General features: G+C 35.5%; 1 protein-coding gene across 5 annotated transcripts in view; it reads left to right on the top strand.

The window, feature by feature from the left end:
* The window catches only part of PPFIA2 (PTPRF interacting protein alpha 2), a 473,921-nt gene that overhangs the window by 264,409 nt on the left and 185,335 nt on the right, over positions 1-24,177 (top strand). For all 5 annotated transcript variants that reach the window (XM_047065813.1, XM_047065810.1, XM_047065809.1 and 2 more), the window contains 2 exons: positions 12,838-12,939; positions 23,478-23,642. In XM_047065813.1, coding sequence (XP_046921769.1) covers positions 12,838-12,939; positions 23,478-23,642 — 267 coding nt within the window. The remainder of the gene's footprint in view (positions 1-12,837; positions 12,940-23,477; positions 23,643-24,177) is intronic.

The following is a 24,177-nucleotide window of genomic DNA, read 5'->3' as shown; positions in this document are numbered from 1 at the left end:
CTTGAATGCTATTTTGTGTGCCTGGGAATGTTCGCCACAGCAGGTGTTACCTAACCAGATGCTAAAGCCTTTTAAATTAATACGCAGCATCTTGTCAAACATGCCTCCTGCTTTACACCGTTAGAGCTGTTGAAAATTGGCTTTTCCTGCCAACAGAGTTGTCGGTTGGCAATGACTCAGCCCTGACATGCTTTAGCTACGATGCTTACTGGGCCAGGTGATTTTACTAATGTGCTTAGAATGTTGAGTTTTAATAAATTTTCTAATTATTTTCAAGCATCTAATAAGAAAAGAAAATATCTTTTGGACATTGGTTTGAATAAAAGATTCATTCCCTCTCTTTCCATAAAATGAGTCAAGCCCAAGGACAAGCTTGTTAATGGGGTTACAGAACTAAAAGGCTTGGTTCCTGTGGTAGGGTTTCTCTCTGAGGATCTTCTCTCTTTTTTCATATATCTGAAACAATAAAACCCGGGCCCAAGGGCTATTCCCATTTGGGTAAAAGTACAAGAGGGAGCTGGAGCAGTTTTAAAGGAAAAAGATACCTGGAGTGTGTAACGTCAGTCATAGTTCTAGGCCATTGAGTTTGTCTGTCTTTGTGATTTCAGAAATAATATGCAGAGGCACAACAGGATTTGGAAGTTACAGAAGCAACTCAAAGATAGGATTTGGAAAGCTAGTCAAACTTAGAGCCAGATCCCGAGAGGAAGGGCTCTTCATTCAGTGTGGTCCATCCCACTCACCTGAGTCAGGCAATCTATAAAAGCCTTTAGGCTGTAACCCTGGGTTCCAGCCAGACTTGCAGGCAGCTGGGCTGCTCTCAAACAACAGCTCATAGCAACCAACACAGGGGTTCACTGAAAGCTCCTCAAATATACATTATTTTGTAATTTCACATTTGTAATTTCACATCTTGAGAGTTGTGTAAGCCCCAGGGGAGGATCAAAAGATACAATGAGGTGTGGAGGGAATTAGAGCAGATAAGGTCACATGCATTTTAGGAGGCTTTTAAGAACAGTTTTATGATGTCCAGAGAATTTCCTCATAGTTTCTGTCTTTACAGACATTAATATTATGCTTAAGAGAACAGAGAGTGTTATTTGATGTGTTTTTGGTAATATTATCCAAATTAATGGAAGAGAAAGAATATACTAGGTGCAAAGGAGGAAACAGGTATAACAAGGCATTTTCTCTTACAAAAATGATTACTCTGTCACATTAATGTCTATCATTTTTACCATGCTATTCCACTAATAATCCAATGGGATCCTTTCTTTATTGTTCCTCTTGAGAGCATTCCTGCCATCCCTGATTTAATATTAGGATCTTCCAAAAGAAAAGTACGTGTGCATGGCAGGGAGTAGGGATCTCAATGAAATTTATTTAACTGATTTATTTAAGTCAGTTATGTGACTCTTGAGTTGCATTTCAGTTGCCATGAATGGGAAAAGAAAATTCATGATATTCTAAAGCATATAATTAAATATAAAATCCTAATATGGAAAACTGGGTCTTAGAAGAAAATAAAAGTGTATATAGAATAACCACACATAGCTAAAAAATAACAGAGTGTATATCATTAATTGGACATCTGTTGTAACCAGGACCTATGCTAGTCACATTTATATTAATGATCTCATTATTTTATTTACGTATTTATGTATTTACTTTAAGATTTTATGTTTGTAGGGCAGTTTTGGATTCACAGCAAAATTAAGTGGGAAGTACATAGATTTGCTAGGTATTCCTTGCCCCCACACATGCCCCCACCTCAATTATCAAGAATTTTCTATAATTGATGAATCTACATTGACACATCAGTGTCATCCGAGTCCATAATTTACATTACAGCTCACTCTTGGTGTTGTACATTCCGTAGATTTGGGGGAATGTATAATGACATGTATCTATCATTATATTATAATACAGGGTATTTTCACAGCCTAAAAATCCTGTGTACTCCATCTATTCATGCCAACGTCCTCTGACTCAACTCCTGGCAACTGCTGTTTTTTTTTGTTTTTTTAATGTCTTCCATAGTTTAAACTTTAAACTATACCTGGAATCATGCAGTATGTAGCCTGTTCAGAATGGCTTCTTTCACTTCGTAATATGTATTTCAAGTTCATCTATGTTGTTCATGGCTCAAGAGCTCACTTCTTTTTACCACTGAGTAATATTTCATTGTCTGGATGAACCACAATTTATTATTCGTTCACCTATTGAAGGACATTTTGGTTGCTTCCAGGATTTGGCAATTGTGAATCAAGCTAGTATAAACATCCACGTGCCGGGATTTTTGCAGACTTACGTTTTTCAATTCCTTTGGATAAATGTGAAGGAGCACAACCACTGAATCATATGGACTAATGAGCTCATTTTTACCCACAGTCATCAAATAAGAAAGCACTGCTACCTACATTTCCTACATAGACAACTGTGGCTTAAAAAGTTCACTACTCTTGGTTTAGATATGAACCTAGCTCTGTTTCACTCCGAAAGCCACATATGACTTCTAGGAGTAAGCAGAGTATAAGCCCAATTTACCCATTAGGCACAGTAAAAGCACTGCTTAGGGTTCACGATATTCTTAGGGGCACATGCAAATGTTCCAATTACTTTTAAAATTAAAAAGCGAAAATGAATATTGTCCAGTCTAGATTATATTAATCTTTATGTCAACACAATCACAAAATACAGCTTTTAACACTTTTTTTGAGTGAAGGGGCCCTCAAAGGCAAAAGTACTTAAGGCCCACAGAAGTCATAATGCAGAGTAGTCAGTTTTGGGGTTGCTGAAAAATGTGCTTCCCTCTAAATATGTCCCCAGCCAATCTATGATAGCATTGCCTGTCCTGTGGGATTCAACAACAAAACTGAATTATTTCTAACAGCTGCTTTTAAAGAGCATCTGATACCTGGGGCAGTTCTATACACAGACTGACTAAAGAGTAGAAAGAAGAGCAGAGATAAGATAGAAGATGGGAACATTTCAGTGGAAATGTAGTAAACAAGGCACGGTAAGAACATGGCTTCATGGTCAGACAGCCCGAGCCTGCCTGACAGCACCTATCCTTGATTTCAACAAATATCCACTTTTTAGATGATGCCAGTTTCCTTGATTGGAAAAGTTTTGAAAACAAAAGTTACCTGGTACCTGTGTCCACATCTAGCATAAAATGACTCTTGTAGCTTGATTGATTTTAAACAGACTCACATCTCTCGGGTGACCGTAATACATTAATAGAATTTGTTATTATGCAGTTGTAGGGAAAAGACAACACAGTTCTCTTGTTGGAATATGGATACATAAAAATCAAGGGGGCACAAAATATTATTTGCACGGAGTTTAAATCTCATTTTCCTTTTAAATTGGGCAGCCTTACTCAACAATTTCTATGAAAACTCTGAGAGTCCAGTTGTGCCTGTCAAATTGTATTAGTTATGCAGGCGAGCCTACCTGCAAGCCATCTAGCCCAAGGCTGACCATGAGATATGGCTGTTCCGCACAGTAATTTTGGGTGACAGCTTTTCCTGAGCTCATGCAAGTCTAGGAGGCAATTATGAGACCAGAGGTCATTAACACTGCATTTGATTGCATAACATAATACGGCAATAATAATAGTAAAAAGAAATGTATATATACATACAGAAAGAGAGAGAGAGAGATGGGATATAAATTTCTTTAAAACAAATGCTTTTTTGTTTTCATACTGAAAATCTACAGACTCTTGTGAATTTATAGCTGATATTCTGAGAGATATATGTGTGTGTGTGTGTGTATGTGTGTGTGTAGATAATGTAATGACTCTATTAAGACTTTTTGTTTTTTGTTTTTATCTCTTCAATGTGATATTTCTGCTATTAATTTGTTCTAGAAAATATGTCCTATGGTGCAGGGAAGGAAATATGTATCCTTATACATGTAAATTTATGTGCAGTTATATCCAAAGAAATGTAGATTTAAAATCCAAAGCTTTCCACTGAGCATTACAAATAAAATTGTTAGAAGAATTTTCAATTTTCAGAAGATGAGACACCAAAATATAGTAAATTGGAGATGGTGCCTAAGGAAGTCATTATAAAAACATTTTGAAGTCGTTAATTTTGTCTAATTTAAATGCTAGATGGTCAAGTCAGCATGCTTCCATGCCATATGCTTTCCTCAGAGCTATTTTTGATTTGCACAAATGTTAGATGGTTGGAGAATAAACTTAAAAGATGCTTTTTTTGTGGTTGGTGAGGTTGTTGGTGGTGCTTAGTGAAGCTGAATTCCAGCTCACCCTTTTTCTCTTTTCTCTCCGACTGATTTTCGCTTATGCTTCTTCAGCCAGTACATACTCAGATAAATTGCAGAAATAAGGCCATTGCCAGCTAATTAATTAAGTGGCACCCAAGAGTAGAGAATGCAGGTTTAATTGGAAGGTAAAGAGGGTTAAAATTGTAATTATGATGAATGGATTGTCAGAGATTACTCTGGAGACTGCTGCCTGGTGTCAGTAACTTGAAATTAAAAGGTTGAATTTCCCTCTTGTCACACAGCTTCTCCTGACCTCCTTTTCTGAGGTGAGGATTCACCTATTAAATAAAGCCTTTCAACCATTTGTTTGAATAGAAAATATGTCTTTTTTCCCCCAAATAAAGCCCCTCGAGTAAGCACAACATTCTGAAATGAGTGTTAGTAGTCTATTTCAGTCCAATGTTTAATATTAAATAACAGAAAACTCACTTAAAAATGAACATGTATCAAAGTAGAAATTTCTGCATCTGTCTGAAGATGGACAGCCTAGTGGGCTTCAGGAAATTACCAGGTGAAAAGAGACATGAGGAGAAAGGAAGAGAAACAATGACTAGAGGAAGTTCTGATCTAAACACTCCTCTGTCCAGGTTACTCCTATAGAACGTAATTAGGCACCGGAACTGAGTCAATCTGTATTCTGCCCTCATAATTTTCGCTTTGAGAATAACACATCTGGGAACCAAAACAAGAGAAGCTTCTTTGCATGAAACCTGTTGAGAACAAGTCACTGACCTAAAGGCTATTATTTCAAATATTAGCAGCTCAGACACTTGAATTTCTCAAGTTCATCCTTAGCGCTCATCCCAGCAAGCACAGGCAAAACCACTTTTAAGATACAAAAGCAGGTTACCTCTGCTCTGGGGATCTGACAGGCCTGGGCTTTGCCATATACTAGCATGGACCTTGCTAGAGTTGGTTAATCTCTTTTAATCAAGTTTTCTCATATGTGTTCTGGGGAGACTAAGACTGCCATGATGAATAAATGATATAACAGATGTAAAGTTCCTAGCAACATCCCAAGCCTATAATAAAATGCTCAAGAAATAACAGCTTAAGAAGAGAATGATGTGGGCAGAGGAGAAAAGAGGTAAGACTAGCAACTCAGCTGAAATAGACTACTTTAGATTTCATACAGTTTATAAGACTTGTAAATTACAATTAGGGGTATACAGAAACTAGATGACTTGTGTTTGTGTATAAGAAATGATACTTTAAATTTTTAAAAAAACAAAAAATTCTGTCTGTATATACATATATAATAGAATTCTTACAGTTATCTACTTGGCTGGCTTTATTTATTTAAATCCCAATGTCATTAACATACAGTGTTGTATTAGTTTCAAGGGTACAATATAGTGATTCCACAGTTGCATATATTACTCAGTGCTCATGAAGATAAGTGTACTCTTAATCCTCTTCATCTATTTCACCCATCCCCTCCCCCGCCCCCCCACCAATCTCCCCTTTGGTAACCATCTGTTTGCTGTACTTAAGAGTCTGTATTTTGGTTGGTCTCTCTTTTTCTTCCCCCTTTTGTTCACTGTTCTGTTTCTTAAATTCGACATATGAGTGAAATCATATGGTATTAGTCTTTCTCTAATTGGCTTATTTTCCTTAGCATTATACTTTCCAGCACCACCCATGTTGTTGCAAATGCAAGAGTTCATTCTTTTTTATGACTGAATTATGTATGTGTGTGTATATATGTGTGTGTGTGTGTGTGTGTGTGTATCTCACAACTTCTTTATCCATTCATCTATCAGTGGACACTTAGGCTGCTTCCATAGTTTGACTATTGTATGCTGCAATAAGCATAAGGGTACATATAACCCTTCAAATTAGTGTTTTTATATTCTCTGGGTGAATACCCAGTAGTGTGATACTGGGTCGTAGGATAGTTCTATGTTTAATTTTTTTGAGGAACCTCTATACTGCCGTCCACAAGAGCTACACCAGTTTGCTTTCCTACCAACGGTGCACAAGGGTTCCTTTTTCTCCATATCCTCACCAACATTTGTTGTTTCTTGAGTTTTTTTTTTTTTATTTTAGCCGTTCTGAACAGGTGTTATGTAGTATTTCATTGTGGTTTTGATTTATGTTTCCTTGATGACAAATGATGCTAAGCATCTTTGCATGTGTCTGTTGGCCATTTGTATGCCTTCATTGGAGAAATGTCTGTTCATGTCTTCTGCCCATTTTAATTGGATCGCTTGTCTTTTGGGTGTTGAATTTTATAATTTCTTTATATACTTTGGACACTAACCCTTTATCAGATATGTCATTTGCAAATATCTTCTCCCATTTTTTAGTTTTGTTGTTTGTTTCTTTTGCTGTGCAGAAGCTTTTGATTTTGATGCAGTCCTAAGAGTTAATTTTTGCTTTATATTTTAAAGGAATTAATCTACATTGTGAAGAATTAGTTTTTAGTGTGATTGATATAGATAGAAATGATTCACTCTTGAGTAAAAGTTGCTTCAATGGTGAATACCTGAATGTATATAAACATGTTGAGAGCAAAGATTTTAAGTTGCCTTTTTTATTGTCATCTACCTAGCACTTAGAATAGTGTCAGTACATAGGGAGTGCTCATAGAAATGTGTGTGTGTACACGTGTGTGTGCTCATGTGTGTGTGTGTCAGATGCATGAGTATGTGTTAACAAAGAACAGTACATCCCCTTTGGTTTGAGGGTACTTACATGGCACTTTGTGTCCTGACCGCTCTTTAAAATTACAAGAAACAAATAGAGTACGGAAAGTCATTTTGGTCCTGGGGAAAAGTAGGAATTTTGGCAGACTATCATCGGGAAAACAAATGATTAGTCTGAAAAGTTGTTGAATATGGCCTATGGTTGGTAACTAATCTACTAGTCCTGTCTCAGTGATTCAAAGCAAACTGAGCTCTTCCTATAGACTCCTTTGAACTCAGAAACAGTGAAGTTATGAATGAAGTTTTCTTATAACATTTATCTTTGTTGTCCTCAGCTTCTGAAAATGCTGTTAAACACTGTGTTCTGTTTCTTAACTTTTTCACTTAAAATTATATTTTTGAAATCATTCCATATTTCTATAAAAAGATGTAGCCTATTCATTTTGCCCTTTGTACAGTATTCCATCATGTGCATTTACTATATTTAATTCACCCATTTTCTATAAATGGAAATCCAGGTTGTTCCCAATTCTCGGCCACAAAGCCAGCTTTCCTCAGAATCTCTAATATTCTGATGCCCATAATGTTGTTCCAACAGCAAATATATGTAATATAAATCACTTCCTAAATTCATTTGACTATGGATTTTTTTTCTGAAAATCTTACAGAAATACAGTTCTATAGACTATACTTTGGGAAACAATAGGCTAGAGAAGTAACATGGATTAAATATGTATTTTTTTTTTCTCTGAGAATGAGTAAGACGATATAATATAGCCAATGAACAGGGGCACCTGGGTGGCTCAGTTGGTTAGGCGTCTAACTTTGGCTCAGGTCATGATCTCACAGTTCGTGAGTTCGAGCCCCATGTCGGGCTCTGTGCAGACAGCTCAGAGCCTGGAGCCTGCTTCAGATTCTGTGTCTCCCTCTCTCTCTGCTCCTCCCCTGCTTGCGCTCTATCTCTCTCTCAAAAATAAACATTTTTTAAAAATATAGTCAATGGATAAATAATACATCTGAATGCATGAATTATTGGGATAATAGTATCACTTTATATATACATGCAATAAAACATAGTAGACAATAATGCCATTGCTGTGTAGAATATAGCACAGCATAATATTTCAGATGTAGACAAAAACAACTGCTACAAAGTAAAAAGGATATCAGACATGTTATATGTTGTGCAAATTCTAAAGATATCAGAAAAAGAAATAACTACCAAATGATACCTTTTAAAAATCATTTGGCTATTATAGTAAAAAAGTTTGGCAAAAGTGATCCATTCATTTATTGTAAAAACAAGGAGTCAGTGTCTATAATTTGTCAGGAACTATGCTAAATCCTAAGAATATAAAAATAAGCAAGATAACAACCTTGTATTAAAGGGTCATACTGTTACTTAGAGAAGATGAACACATAATTCAATTGTTTTAAAAACAATTTAGTAAATGCATTGATAGATTTTGGACAAGGTACTGTAGAACATTAACAATGTGTACTGCTAATTTAAAAATAAATTAGGCAGAGAGGATGTGGAAGAGTATAAGGAAATATAAGGAGTATAAGAAGAGGATGTTTAAGAGATAGTATGTGAAAGAAAGAAATCGAAAAACAGAGAGAGATGAGGAAATGGAAAGGTGGAAATAGAAACAAGAAAGAAAAATCTGTGGTAGATGCAGAAGACGGACCTTCTAAGAAGGAGGCTTTACATTTCAGAGTCACCTGTAAATCAACAATGTCTCTAAGAATGTAGACTAACATTAAGAAGCTAAGTGTGTGTAACTTTAGGATGGGTTTTTAGTGACAGAAATCCCTAATGCCCCTCAAATGTGAATTCTGAAAGACCTAGGAGGTCAGTGCAGCTAGTGTTAAGTTATCTCTGTGTCCTCTGCACCTAGCAGTGGGTCTCAAATGTAGTAGGTGCCCCATAAATGTTGTGTGGGTGGATGGATAAGAAGGATGATAAGTTTGTATCAATTGAAACTGTTAAGAAATTTGATAATTTTTCATTTTCAGCCCAAAGAAGGCAGTGTTGCAGAAATTAAGGAGTTTTGGAATCAGGGTGGATTATTTGTAGCTGTGTGACCTTGAGCAAGTTATTCATCCATAATAAGCCTCAGCATCCTCATCTGAAAAATAGGGAAGAGATTAAGTAATTCATATGAAATGCTAATGTCAGGGCAGAGCAAAATGACTCCTGCTCAAAAGGGTAGTTATTGTTCAATGATAAAGTGAATTAATTATGAAAGGGCCATGTTTTAGAGGGTTTCAATTTTAAAAGTTAAAGTCTGTTTACATTTGGTGTGTTTGAAAGTAGGAAGCTCTGAGAAGTTTTGTGAGCTTGAGACCAATAAATTTTTTGCAAAGACTGAAAGAAGGACAAATTAGAAAGATCAGGAGGAAAAAACAAACAAGTTATCATCTATAGCACTGACTGACTCTCTAACATTGGGCAAATTTCTTATTTTCACTAGGCCTCAGTGAGATTTGTTTTTAAGACTGTATATTCTAAGAGCAGTTTTAGGTTCCCAGCAAAATTTAGGGGAAGGTATAGAGATTTCCTACCCCCACACATGAACAGCCTCCCCTATTATCAACACCCCCCATCAAAATGGTACATCTATTACAATTGATGAACCTACATTAACACATCATTATCACCCAAAGTCCACAGTTTACATTACTCTTGGTAATTGTTCACTCTTGGTGTTGTGGATTCTATGAGTTTAGATAAGTATATAATGACATGTATCTAACATTTCTCCTTACAGAGTATTATCACTGCCCTAAAAATCCTCTGTGCTTTTCCCCAACCCAAACCCTGTCATTCACTGATCTCCACAGTTTTGCTTTTGTCATAGTTGGACTCATACAGTGTATATATAGCCTTTTCAGAATGGCTTCTTTCACTTAGTAGCATGCATTTAAGTTTCCTCCGCGTCTCTTCCTGTCTTGATAGCTCATTTCTTTTTAGCATTGAATAATATTCTATTGTCTGAATGTACCAAAGTTTATCCATTCACCTATTGAAAGGCATCTTGGTTGCTTTCAAAGTTTTAGCAATTATGAATAAAACTTTTATAAATATCTATGTGCATATTTTTATGTGGACATACTTTTTAACTCCTTTGGGTAAATGCTAAGGAGTGGTATTGCTGGATTGCATGTAAGAGTGTTTAGTTTTATTTAGTGACATTCTAGCATTTTGTTACAGAGTTTTATTATGATTTATGAGATCATACAAATTGCTTGGCAGAGTACCTGGCATATTGTAAGGGCTGAATCAGTGTTAATTATTTTTGGTGTAATTATTATCTCATAAAAGATATATAAAACTCAGTTCATTTTCACAGTAAGGATGGAGAAGTAGGTACAGAGGAGACAAATGTCACAGGAAAAGTATAAAAACATTTGATGATTAACTCTATATGTGGTGTCTGCATCTAATGCAGTCCCAGATACACAGAATGTGCTTGTCAAATTCTTGTTACTCTGCATGGAAGGTATACTTTGCCTTGGGCCTTCTAGTTCCCCATACTCCCTTTGGACTGAGTAAGAAGGATAATTTACGTAATGGTTATCTAATTCTTCAGATAAGGGGGGGAAACTTACTGATAAATGCACTTCAAATCTGAATCATATAAACCTGACAAACAGCTAGGGTGAAGTGATATAGTAGAAGAGCACTAGACAAGGGGTCTAGAAAACTATGTTCACAGTCTAACCCTCTTTCTATGGGTTGTGAGCTTCATGAACTTAAGATTTGAGTCTTAGTATTTCAGTTCTCTCAGCCATCAAATGGGAATGAGACTACCCAACTGGTTATTTAGAGAGCAAGAAGAGATAAGGAATGTCAAGCAGTGCCTGCAATTTGCTAGGAAGTTAATAAATGTAAAATTAATCTTAATACAAGGAGTCACCAAATAGCATGCCCGGATTCAGTTCCATGGTAAAAAATAAACCAAATCCAAAGTCATCTATCGCCAATAACATCTTGACCAATTGCCATCCTCGGTTTTGAATACGTGATTGCTTCAGTACATTTATAAATTTGTATTTTTCTCTTCTCTAAGCATAAAAGCATATTTCTTCATTGTAGAGAGTTTTGATGATAAAAATACATAGGAGGAAGCAGAAAAAACAAACAAACCTCACTTATTTTTTTACCACCTGGAAATATATCATGTTAAAATTCTGAAATATTTCTTCCTTCTGGTATTTTGTCTTTCTGTACATATATAGTAAGCTGCATCTCTAGAAAGATAAACCCAGATATATTTTTTAAATTGATATGATGTTAAGTATAGATTCGATTTATGTTTTGTCTAGTAATATCCATAAAGATTACTTTTAAATGCCTATGTTAACAATATATAATACGGAATTGTCACTTTCTTCTTTTCTCCATCAAAATTATGCTGTTCTTAAAAAGTTTTTTTTTTATGGAAATGTTTATTATTTTCTACTTGTTGCTTATTTCCATTCTCCACTTAAAGAATATGCTCAGAGACTATCAACAGCATTTAAGCAGGCAGCAATGGGGGGAGAAAACATTTATCTATAATGCTAGCCTAAGTGTAACAATGAATTCTTTCATCTTGATTCTAAGCTCTAAGTCTGCTCTGAGGTCTTTGAAGTACCCACTTGGGCTATAGCCACTCAGAAACTCAACAAAATAAATGGTTTGAAGCAAACAAAAATATAAACCCTAAATCTTTCTCAGCTTTGCATAATCATCATATTCACTTACTTTTGACTATATTTGCCTTTAGAGAGGTTAGGTTAACCAAACTGTCTCCCTGGTTTTCATTTTTATGTTTGATCCTCTGACAGTGACTTCTGAGCACAGGGCCGTTTTCCCAAATATTTAAATATTTGGCAAAGATTTAACAATTCTCAGTTTTATTACTGAGAATAACTTTTAAATAATTTAATGATCATTGTAATGATAACATGGATCTCTTTACTATTTTTCAAAATTATTTTAAAATAATATTTGTTTACACATTGGAATAGCCAAATAATTGAATTAAGTTTCTTGATTTTCTTTTTAAGTAATCTTTACTGTGTCTAAACTCTCTGCCTCATGGTAAAAATACCCAGATTATACAATCTCTGATCCCATTTTGGGGAAGCCATTGAAGATTCCTCCAAAGTGTCATTTGTCACATGGAGAGAGGATTACTCCAGAACCCTTAATTTTTTTATTGAAAATAAATACTGAGTACACGCTATGTCTTAGACATTGAGAGTGTAGCAGTGAAGTCTAGACAAAGTCCCAGTTCACAAGGTGCTTATGCTTCAAAGGGAAGAACAGAATAATGTATAAATTAATAATTTGCTAGATGATTTTATTAACTCTTAAATATTTATTATTTTGTAAGAGGTACATTCTCTTTTTTCATCTTGTTAACATATAAATGAACATCTTAATCTCTAAATAGCATAGCATTTAGTAGGATTTTTGTTGTTGTCGGTAATGGTTTTTGTTTTGTTTTGTGTTTTGATTTTTGATGATTTAGTATACTCAGTCTGAACATTGCTAAATAGGGATTAAAGTGAGATTTTTGGAGTTGTTCACAAAATTGGCCAGATTTAAACCAGTAATTTCAATGTGATGTATCTGATACATTTTGAAATATATTTTATACACTCATCTGAGCAACATATTATAATAAAATGTGAATGCTAAATATCATGGATTAGCATTCTCTGACCATGGGAACCAAATTAATTTAATAATAGCAATATATTTATATTCCTGTCATTGAAGTCATTATTTCCATTTTTTACATTCAGAAGTTTATATTTTGATTTTTTTTATCCCTGTGGGACATTTCTTTTTATATCTGAAATATGTCTTCAAATGTATTTATTCCCTTTTCAGGAATTTGCTGCACTGACAAAAGAACTCAATGCTTGTAGGGAACAACTTCTAGAAAAGGAAGAAGAAATTTCTGAACTGAAAGCTGAAAGAAACAACACAAGAGTAAGTATAAAACTGCCTCTGCTTGGAATTAATTCCATGTACAATGCAGTGCCTTATCTCTTGTATACTCATACAAATAAAATATTTTAAAGCTTGAGGAAGACTTTAAGCAGATACTAACTCATAGTGTGTTATTTAAAGTTAAGGAGAATATTCTATAAAACTCAAAACAGGAAGGCCGGAAACCTAAATTACAGTCTCAGCTACTAAATCACTATGTTGCCTTAGAAAATGTTCTTATTCCTCTTTCTTTTGCTTTATTTGAGTTTAAAATGAAGGGCTGGATTTCAGTAGTGAGTTTCAAACTTCCAAACTGTTGTATTGGAGTAAGGGGCCAATACCCCAGAGGCTGGAAGTAGGCAGAAGAGGTGAGGCTTAAGAGGGTGTAAGTTTCAATTGTGGGGTGATGTGAGGGAGTGGCTGGGCATTGGTCCTCGCTTCACTCCAGCAAAGTATTTATTAAAAAAGAAAGAAAAGAGAGAATGTATAAAACCACTGGAGCAGAACTCTCCTAATTAAGAGAGGCATACCTTTTCTATTTCAGAAGATGATTGAGATTTCCAGTTCTGATGTTCTGATTTCATGATACTGATGGGCTTTACTGTATTCTGTTCTTAGAAACTCATATATTCTTTCAGTCTTATGCCCTGTGACATTAAAGTCCAGAATTTGATCAAAGATGCTGCATTTTCTTATTCAGAAGGAAAAGTCACTAAATTTCATAAAATATATAAATCACCAGATTACCTATAAATTTCTCTGCTAAAAACACTTCTGTGTGGATATATAACTCAATTTCAACATGAAGTAGGTGAAAAATATTTTCAGGGTTACAACGCTCTCAGATTAATACTATAAAATGAGAAAGTGAGGTATAGTTAATAGTGTATTCATTTTATGCTTGGACTTAGAAAGTAACATAAAAATAATACCTCCACAAACAGTGAGCTTGTGCCTTTAATGAGAAGTATGCATTGTATGAATAATGGCTATATGATCAAACTCGATTTATCTCCTTATTCTTAGGGGTCTTATTTTATGGTAAAGAGAATTCACACAGCATACACACAAGGAATTGGTTTTCTATTTTTTATTATTGTTTTTTAATGTTTATTTATTTTTGAGACAGAGAGCACAAGCAGAGGAGGAGCAGAGAAAGAGGGAGATACAGAATCTGAAGTAGGCTCCAGGCTCTGAGCTGTCAGCACAGAGCCTGATGCAGGCTCCAACTCAAAAGCCGTGAGATCATGACCTGAATGGAACTCAGACAACTTAACCGACTGAGCCACCGAGGCCCCCCAAGGAATTGATTTTCATTGAGACTTTGATGAGCCAGTTACATGGGCTGCCTCAAAGAGAACACAACAAAGACGGTTTAGATCATGTTATCGGGTGTCAGATGAATTTTTTCTATTTTTTTCACCCTTGATTTTTAAGTTATAATTTTTTATGCAAATTTAAAATTTATTTCTGCCATGAGATTTATTCTGCCCTATTTCACTATTTTCCATTTTAATGCTTTAGGCTACATTCCCTGCTGTAGCACAGTACAGCCAAATGTAAAAGTAGGATCCGGAAACTGAACATGGAGGGAAATGCAAACTTCTTGGTAGACTTTCAACTAATTCTCATATTTAAAATACACCAGAAACTCTTCTTTTAGCTATGTATTTCTTCTTTATACAGTTTTTTTTTCCCTACAGCCCTTTACTCCTTCTTAATGCCTATGAGGGACACATTATAATTACCCCCACTTTACAGAAGAGGCAACTGCTCAGAAAAAGGCATATAACTTGCCAGAACTTACACAGTGAATAGATAGAAGAGAAGGCATTTGAAAGCTAAGGCAGTCTAACTTCAGAGCCTCTACCTTTAGCCATGAGACCATTGGCATAATTACTCAAGTTAGGTCTATGGAAAAAAAAAAAAAAAAAAACAACAACTAAGATTTACAACAGCTTAGAGAAGACATTGCCTAAGAATAAACCATTGCAATATGGAGTGAGTACCTCATTCCTTCCTGATTGTGACTAATTTCAGAGAACTAGGAAGCAGCATCCATACAATATTCATCATATTACACTCCACGAGGTCCAGGAGTAACTGCAGCTGTTACACCTGCAAAGGAACCTTGGAGGATACAGGAAGTAAGGCAAGCTGCACTTGAAATACCTCTTCAGGGGTCAAAGTGAGAAAGATAGAAATATTAAATTCCAGTAGGGTAACAGAAGCCATTGATTTTAAACATGACTTTAAACATGAATGATATTTACTTTGAAACCATGAATAGAGCAGAAAAACACTTTTTCCACATTCCTTAAAGCAGTCATGTGGAGGACTTTTGTTGTTGATTAAACCAAGGAAAAAAGATTTGTGGAACCTTCTTTGTGCAAAGTATCAATTACATATCAACTTCCTAAGTTACATAATCACCTATCACCCTCCCCCAAAAAATATCCAGGGCTAAAAATCAAACATATCTTCTTCCTTCCCCCATAATGCCCTCTCAATGTTGTAAAATGTAATATTTTTATAAATTTATGTAATAATTTCTCCTTCTACATGTCTACATGTTCTGTTTTTTGTTGTTGTTGGGGTTTTTGTTTTGTTTTGTTTTTCCCTGCTGTAAACACCACTATTTAGTCATAGAGAAAGAGCTACAGAATTTGCTCTTGGTGTTATATTGTGAGGCGGTTTAAAGTAGAAGTGAGTGTCTCCATTTCCAGCATTCTGATACCATTCTCTTTCCATGTTGGCGAGTTAACATCTGCTCATGAATTGAGATAAATAACAACAACAAAAAAAGTCCGCAAAGAGAACTCATAAGAGGATAGAGTATTTGTGTTAATTTTGAGTATCATCAAAACAATAAATGAGACAGGGCTCTACTATATAATATTTGAATGAATTATATCTTCTCCAAATAGAATATATGTGTCAGAGGGAGTTCAATAAATGATTTATTGGATATAGCAATTAATAATAATGATCATATTATTATTATATGATTATTATATGATTATATTATATATACTAGCTAACATTAATTACATGTGAACTGTTTTCTAAATGTTTTGTATGTTTAACTCCCTTTATCCTTACAGAAATCTCATTATTCCCATTTAATTGATGGGAAAACTAACATATAAATAATTTGCCCCAGGCCACCCAGCTTATAAGTGACACATTTAGGGTATCTACTTCTCAGCTTAACCACAGGATATATATTTAAGAGACCATATTCCTAATGTCACTTGCAAATCATACATGATACAAGGGTTGTGTTTAGGAAAAAAGGAGAGTTTGTCGATTTTTCTATTGTTCAGTTCTAATGTTCAGTAATTTATTCTGTATCAATTGTGTGCAAATTGATAAATATGAGGTATTTATTCTGATGTCGGAGCTGAAAGTTGTGGCCGTTTATCATTTTCTCACTATAGTAACACCTGGTCCCCAGCTCAAACATATGAATGAATGAAAGAAATCAAAGTAATCAGTAAATTCAGTTGCCTCAAGTAATTACATTTAGTACATCCAAATAAAGTCATCCTAATATTAATTACCATGCAAAAGTAGAAATTTCAAAAATTGTAGAGAATATTTATAAAAACATTCAAAACACTTTACTGTTTAATATTATCACACTGTAAGTGTAGAAAAATGATTAGGCAAAATTTGTTATTTTTTCTTTTTTTAAATTTTTATTTATTTATTTATTTATTTATTTATTTATTTATTTTTATTTTAGAAAGAGCAAGAAAGCAGGGGAGAGGGACCGAGGGGGAGAGGGAGAGAGACTCTTAAGCAGGCTCTCTACTCAGATCAGAGTAGGATGTGGGGCTCAATCGCACGACCCTGGGACCATGACCGGAGCTGAAATCAAAAGTCCAATGGACACTCATCTGACTGAGCCACCCAGGCACCCCCAAAATTTGTTGTTTCTAAAACTTTTCTGACCATACTTAGGCAAATTATATTTATAGAAAATAATTTATTCCTGCCATTATTTCAACATAACTCAGATCGACTACTAAACCTTATCATGTTTTAGTAGAATTAATTAGTAAAAAGCTAAAAGAAAACCAGAAATAATAAACCAGTTATTGTTTCTTAATATCAGAGTGGAGAATTTTTATTGTTTTGGAACCATTTTTACTGTTTTTGTGGCTGAAGATTTCAAAGAATGTTTTATGTTATTGGCAGTGTTTTAGAAAGTAGCTATTGCATGACTTTGTAAAAGAAATTATGAGGCATTCTTAATGTCAATTATAAATAGTAAAGCTATAATTTTATCTTATAGGTCACCAACTAAAAGACTTAATTATCCTCAATTCAAATTAAAGACCTAATTTGAAACATTCTTGAAAATGCCCTTACTTTTGTTTTGAGCCAAGAAATTATACAAATAAACGCTTAATTACAATGAGACCCCTTCCATTACTAAAGAGAAGCTTCCCATTTTTGACAAACTTCTGTCTACACTAGTTAATAAAATCCCTTCAAACATGCTTCCTCAATGAGTAGAAAGTACAGGCCAATTGAAAGGAAGACCCTAGCAGTTGCAGGCAGGTGAAGACACATGTGTGTGCATATGTGCTTGTATCTGAAAGTGCTCTGATAGGATATGATAAGCAGAAGAGGACACATAACTAACATATAACATAACTAAGGACATAACTAATAGCACAACTTTTGCAACATGAGACCTAAGCATTTACATAGAACTGTAGGGGATGGTAAACAGTATTTGAGGGTAGAGGATGTTAAGTACACTGAGCACAAAAGCAACTAGTTTGAAGTTTCTCATTCTCAGATGTTAGTGATGTATTATGTGGCCGTATTACAGCAGCCAAATTTAGTATACAGTCCAGAATGTATTTCTACTTGAATGTCATTTGTGATTGAAAATAATTTCACACTCAGGGCACCTGGGTGGCTCAGTCGGTTAATCATCCGACTTCAGCTCAGGTCTTGATCTCACGTTCATGAGTTCGAGCCCTGTGCCAGGCTCTGTGCTGACAGCTTGGAGCCTGGAGCCTGCTTCAGATTCTGTGTCTCCCTCTCTCTCTGACCCTCCCCTGCTCATGCTCTGTGTCTCTCTCTCTCTCTCAAAAATAAATAAACATTAAAAAAATTTTTTAAAAAGAAAAGAATTTATTTCACATAGGTTAGGTGGAATTTAAATGTAATAATAAGTTGTATAATTTTAGAAATTTAGTTCAAAAATTTCCAATGATGCAATATGTACATATGCATATATTATATGTTTGTGTATATGTGTGTATATATATATATATACATATATATAAACCATGGTCATTAAAAATTTTTTTTAACATTTATTCATCTTTGAGATAGAGAGAGCGCAAGTGGAGGTAGGTCAGAGACAGAGGGTGACACAGAATCTGAAGCAGGCTCCAGGCTCTGAGCTGTTAGCACAGAGCCCAACATGGGTCTTGAACCTACAAACTGTGAGATCATGACCTGAGCTGAAGTCAGATGCTTAACTGAGAGCTACCCAGGTGCCCCTAATCTGTGGTCATTTGAAATGAATTACACGGTAGAACTAGTGGCCATTTATGTAGTCCCTGCAGTCTTTTGAGTACACCAGGGAGAGTGCCTTCAGCAAGATTTATTGAATATTAGAAAAAGAGTAGTTCTTAGCAGAATGCCTGGGTGGCTCAGTTGGCTGAGAGTCCAAATCTTGATTCAGGCTCAGGTCATGATCCCAGGGTCATGGGGATTGAGCCCCCTGTTTTGGGCTCCATGCTAAGTGTGGCTTCTCTCTCCCTTGGCCCCTCTCCCCTGTTCATGTGCCCTCTCTCTCTCTCTCTCTCTCTCTCTCTCAAAATAAATAAATAAATAAAAGTGTAGCTCCTAGCAAAGGTGTGTAATTAGTAGATTATTAGTGGTATCTTATTGAATTCCTCTTTATTTTTCATTTATTTAAATTTGTAAGCTTCAAAGCTATAGGTATATGCTAGATTTGAACATTTTTGGCCACATTCTCTAGGCTAGATAAGTTACATTTATCTTACTTCAATTCAACAAGTGAGTATTAAGTACATATTCTATAGAATATTTTCCTAAGCATTGAGGAGTATTCAGGAGCCCTTAGTATTCAGTAAGTACTGAGGAGTATTCAGTATTCTTAAGCCCTTAAGAAGTCTGTTTTAAAGAACACATTATTTTGTGTTATTATTAGATAGATGAAAGTTCCTAATTGCATAAAGCAGTATAGCTTAACTGTATTAATCAAGAAGACATTAATTAAGGAATATGAGAAATCTCTAAACATAGCTTCTGTGCACAATGTCTTAGGACCATATTTCTTAGCCTTGTGGGTTTTCTTTACATTCCCAGACCCGGAAACGTGCAGCCTCTGCTACCACCTGTGCCAACAAAATGGACCCCCATGCTAGCAAGTTTCTTCATCTGGCTCCCTTCAGAATCTGCCCTATGTGGGTGACTCTGGTTGGCAGACTCTTAAGTCACATGTCTGCCACCTAGTGGTTAAACATGCCTGAGAAATGTTTTGAATCCAGTAATGGGAGGATGACATTCAGAATGCAGAGAACTATCAAAGATGGAGGATATGTTCAAAAAATTGGGGGCAACCACAAATACGTCTCCGCTACAACTTTTGTTGTACTCTTCCATATTAAAATTCTAAACAGCAGCGATACTGACATGTATCTATCCAGCAATACAACTATACTTGAACATAAACAAAATCACCTTTTCTCAAAAAAGAAAGTCCATGAATGTAGCTACATAACCAGGGTTCATCCATATGTATACTCTTGCTCTTATTAAATCTCAATCATATCTTAATATTCTATAACCTATTGACTACTTTAAGTGTTAATCAGAATCAAGTATCCAATATAAAATAAAGAGGGAGAATAATATACATTATGTATATATAATATAACAAAAAAAAAAATCCCCCTTTCTCCAGCTGGTCAAAAAGTCCTAATGGCAGTTATAAATTCCAATTCTAAACCTCAATTCTTGGACTTCTGTAGATGAACTGATATATATTCATCACCAGCTCTAAGTACATAATTTCAGGATGGTAGCCTCCCAGCCTAGCACTGTGTTATCTCCAAGATTGAATTAAGACAGACTCTTCTTTGGATCCTTTAACCGTTCTATAGAATCACCTGCTTCTGAATGATGCGATAGTGTAGTGAAACCAGGCTGGAGGCATCAGTCAGTTGCATTACCCCCTTTACTTTAAAATGTGTTTTTTTTTGGTCAGAAGTAATGTTGTGTATGATAACAAGACTGTAAGCAAAAATCTTGATAAAATGGTATTGCCAGTAGAAGCATAGCCATTAGAGAAGGCAAATCCATATCCAGAAAAAAAAAAAACATTTATTACATTAAGAAAAGGTAGACACCCCCTCCTTGACGGAAGGGATTTGATGTGATCTGCTTGCATCAAGGTGACTAGCCTGGCCTCTAGGTGGACTGTTATCATGTCAGGGGTTCAAGATTGATGGTTGCAGCTGGTCACTTGGCCATTCAGCTGTGGTGGTAACCCTATCAACCTTAATGATGAGAAGCCCATTTTGCCAGGTCAATGAATAACTTCTATCCCTGAAACCATGGTCACTTTTCTATACCCATTGAACAAATATTGTGGTGGCCAGAGAAATAGGCTGATATCCACAAGGTGATTAATTTTTGTCTAGCAGATTGTTGAACTAACTAGTCCTAGTTCAGAGGTAACATCCAAGAAATTTGGTATTTTCTTTTCCTCAGTACTGTTACCATGCTAAATAGTTGAGGGTTCTTTTAGAGAAGATCTTTTGATTAGCTATTGCTTCATAACAGACCACACCAAAATTTAACCTCAGAAACAACATTATACTGTACTCACCAATTCAATGGGTCAGGGATTCAGAAAGGGCACAGTAATGATGGCCCTTCTCCGCTCTGTAATGTTTGGGCTCGCAACCCGATGACTTGATGGCTAGTGACAATGATATGCTGGTAAATGATTTATTTTACCAGAAAAAATTTAAAAAGCACTAACCTATAGTATTTGGAATTCCCATGGTTTTAATACTCCCATGGTGGCTGAATTCAGGCTACCAACATGATATCACTGAAAGCTGAGAAGTGAAATGATGCACAATAGGGAACCAACCTGTGGTATTTCTACCTTCAGATGCAATAGACGTAAACACCCCAAAGAGTGTAGATAATGGTAAAATACTTAGGAATTTTATTAAAAACTTGGAATTTAGTAAAATAATTAGGAGTTAATACATTTTGAGTGTTTATTATCTTTTCAAATATTGTTTAATTATAAGCTTACATAATTTAAGATTCAACAATAACTGTGTTTAACCACCGGCTCACAGAATTCCTGAAAATTAACAATCCCCTCTAACAAGCTGGTATGGGCCAGTGTCAGCACACCATTTGAGGCGGATAACTCGAGTATCTGGACTCTGCAAAGTCTGCTTGGGAGCAACCTATTTCTCATAGGTTCTAGGGCTCTGTGTGAACTTAACGCTGCTTATTTCTCCAACATCATCTGATGTTAGCCTTTCCCTGACAAACTTTGCTTTAAGCACACCAGTCTATTTTCAGTTCCTCGATATGCACAGCTGTGCCCTCTTCCAGGAGTTTTCTTCCTCTGGCTCTTCATTTGGCCAGCTCTTTCTCATCTTTTAAGTCTCAGTTTCAATATCATCCTCTCAATGAAACATCTGTTTACTGCTCTATGCAAAGTAGGTCTCTCCTCTTTTCAGCTCCCATAACTCTCTGTTTTAGGGTTAAGTTTGTACAAACTCCCATAACCTACGTGAAACAGCTCGGATTTAGCCAGTGCACACACGTATCTGTAGACTTCAAGAGAGTAGAATACCATGAATATAATCAAAGATTGAGAAATAAAAGGAAAGCTCTTTGAAAACATTGTGTCATTTCACACGGAAGAACTATTAATATTATTTTGACCCTTAAATATGATCCCTACCTACTGATCTATACATTTAGGTTCTCAGTTATTTGTGTTCTTCTGTGCCAGTGCATGGCAAAGTTTTCTGACACTTCGAACCATAATTACTGATGGTGAATGTAGAGAAATTAATTTATTAAGAACTAAGAAATGTGACACTAATATGTGACACTGAATCGAACAATGACATTGTGAAAACCAAGCATTTTTACTACTTAAGGAAATGTAAGCTTTAGGAAAACTCCTGAAAAAAATATGTTTTCTTTATTTCTTTCCATCCCAGTATCTTATATCTGCTTTTTCCTTTTTTGTTTGAGTAACTTCTGCTTTATTTTACATAGGCATTTGTTAGCCTATACTTTTCACTACTCTTCTGAAAATCTCTCCCACAAAACTTCCTGCTCATATATTATTCTTCCCTGACCAAAATATTAATAACTGAGAAGTTAACCCAGCAGTTTTTTTTTTCAGGTATCTTTGTTTTTAGCAGCAGAACTGCCTTATTAAACTAAACAAAGGTGAAGCCCCAATTCACAAAACATTTTTATTTTTTAAAGTTTATTTATTTATCCTGAGAGAGACTGAGATAGCATGACTGGGAGAGGGGCAGAGAGAGAGGGAGACAGAGAATCCCAAGCAGGCTCTGCACCATCAGCACAGAGCCCAGTGAGGCTTTCGAACTCACAAAACTGTGAGATCATGTCCTGAGCCAAAACCAAGAGTCGAATGCTTAACCGACTGAGCCACCCAGTCGCCCCACACAAAACATTTGAAAGTAAAATTTCTTTAGGTCTGGAACAGACTGAGACACTGTTCACTGGACTTTCATGGCCCCAGAGGCTACTCTGGGTGAGTGTAGGTTCCCAAGTAGACCATTTTTTAAAAACCTCTTTTCCCCAAATGACTATTGCAAAACCTCAGTTCCTATATTCCACTTGGTTGCATCTACTTTTTTATTATGTAACCTAAGAATTAATTGTAAATAAAATTATTAGTGATTTTCACTGTGATTTTTATAGCAACATGTGATTATAACTATTACTATAATCACTATACAAATGTGATTATCACTATAATCACATTCAGAGCAACATAATTATGCTCATTTCTTTCAATTCAACAATTTTAAATGACCAAATGTGTATGAAGTTAGTTGTGACTTTTAATACTCTTCTAACAAAATCATCATGCATTGTGCAATGTTCTTCAATAATTACTCTATTTGATCACATCTGTTTTGTGTTCTATTTCTACTGAGCTCATGCTGAAATTACTAAATTTTCTAAAAGGATGAATAAGAATTTACATTACATTTTTTAAATGAGTAATTCCATTATATGATAGAGATGCAGTTTTATGGACCTTTAATGCCTTTTATGGACCCTGGCTTAGATTCAGGTGTGTGCTTCTTTGCTGCTACCTGTGGTTAACTCTGAGGTTATCATGAGATGCTAGGTAAACCTGCAGTCTTTTCAGATAGAAGTCATTCATAAGTATTAGTAACTTGTGTTCATAAGATAATTGCATTTAGGGTAATTACATTTTCTGTTACGCCCAATAGCTGTTACTGGAGCACTTGGAATGCCTGGTGTCACGACATGAAAGGTCGCTAAGAATGACGGTGGTAAAACGGCAAGCCCAGTCCCCCTCGGGAGTGTCCAGTGAAGTCGAGGTTCTCAAGGCACTGAAATCTTTGTTTGAGCACCACAAGGCCTTGGATGAAAAGGTAGAGTATTTAGAAAGGTTGATTACAGTTTTATGTGTCGATTATACCTCAGTGAAGCTGAAATTTAAAAAAATAAAATAAACTTCAGCTACCAATTTTAAAGAGTATTGACAGGAGATTTCAAGCTTCACTGTGCTTTCGTCATGAGCATCAGGTTCCTTGTCTTCATCCATGACTCAGCTGACTCCTGACGTAAATGAGTACAGAGAAACACGTTTGAATTATAGGAAAATCATTTTTATAACTGCAGCTGGATTATTGTGTGTATATTGGTGATGCTCATGACCCTGTTTTTTTTAATACCACCGAATCTATGGCTTATCAAGTTACACTTTTATTGTGGTGCATTATGGTCCTAGTCCAGATGGCCATTTGAAATTTAATATTGTCATTCAGTCTCCCTCTCTCTCCTTCTCTTTCTCTCCTCCCAGTCCCTCTCTGAAATGCATGTCTATAGATCCCAACACAGAAGACCACTAACTAGAAATTCAACATATCTTGAAGTATAAATTGGATGTATACTCTAACCTTTGGA

The sequence above is a fragment of the Lynx rufus genome, unplaced genomic scaffold, assembly GCF_022079265.1.
Source record: "Lynx rufus isolate CCGP_SWC_20201006 ecotype Redwood Valley unplaced genomic scaffold, mLynRuf1.p SCAF_7, whole genome shotgun sequence".
In the NCBI taxonomy this organism is placed as follows: Eukaryota; Metazoa; Chordata; class Mammalia; order Carnivora; family Felidae; genus Lynx; species Lynx rufus.
The sequence above is the reverse complement of the archived record's forward strand: the minus strand, read 5'-3'. Positions and strand labels throughout refer to the sequence as shown.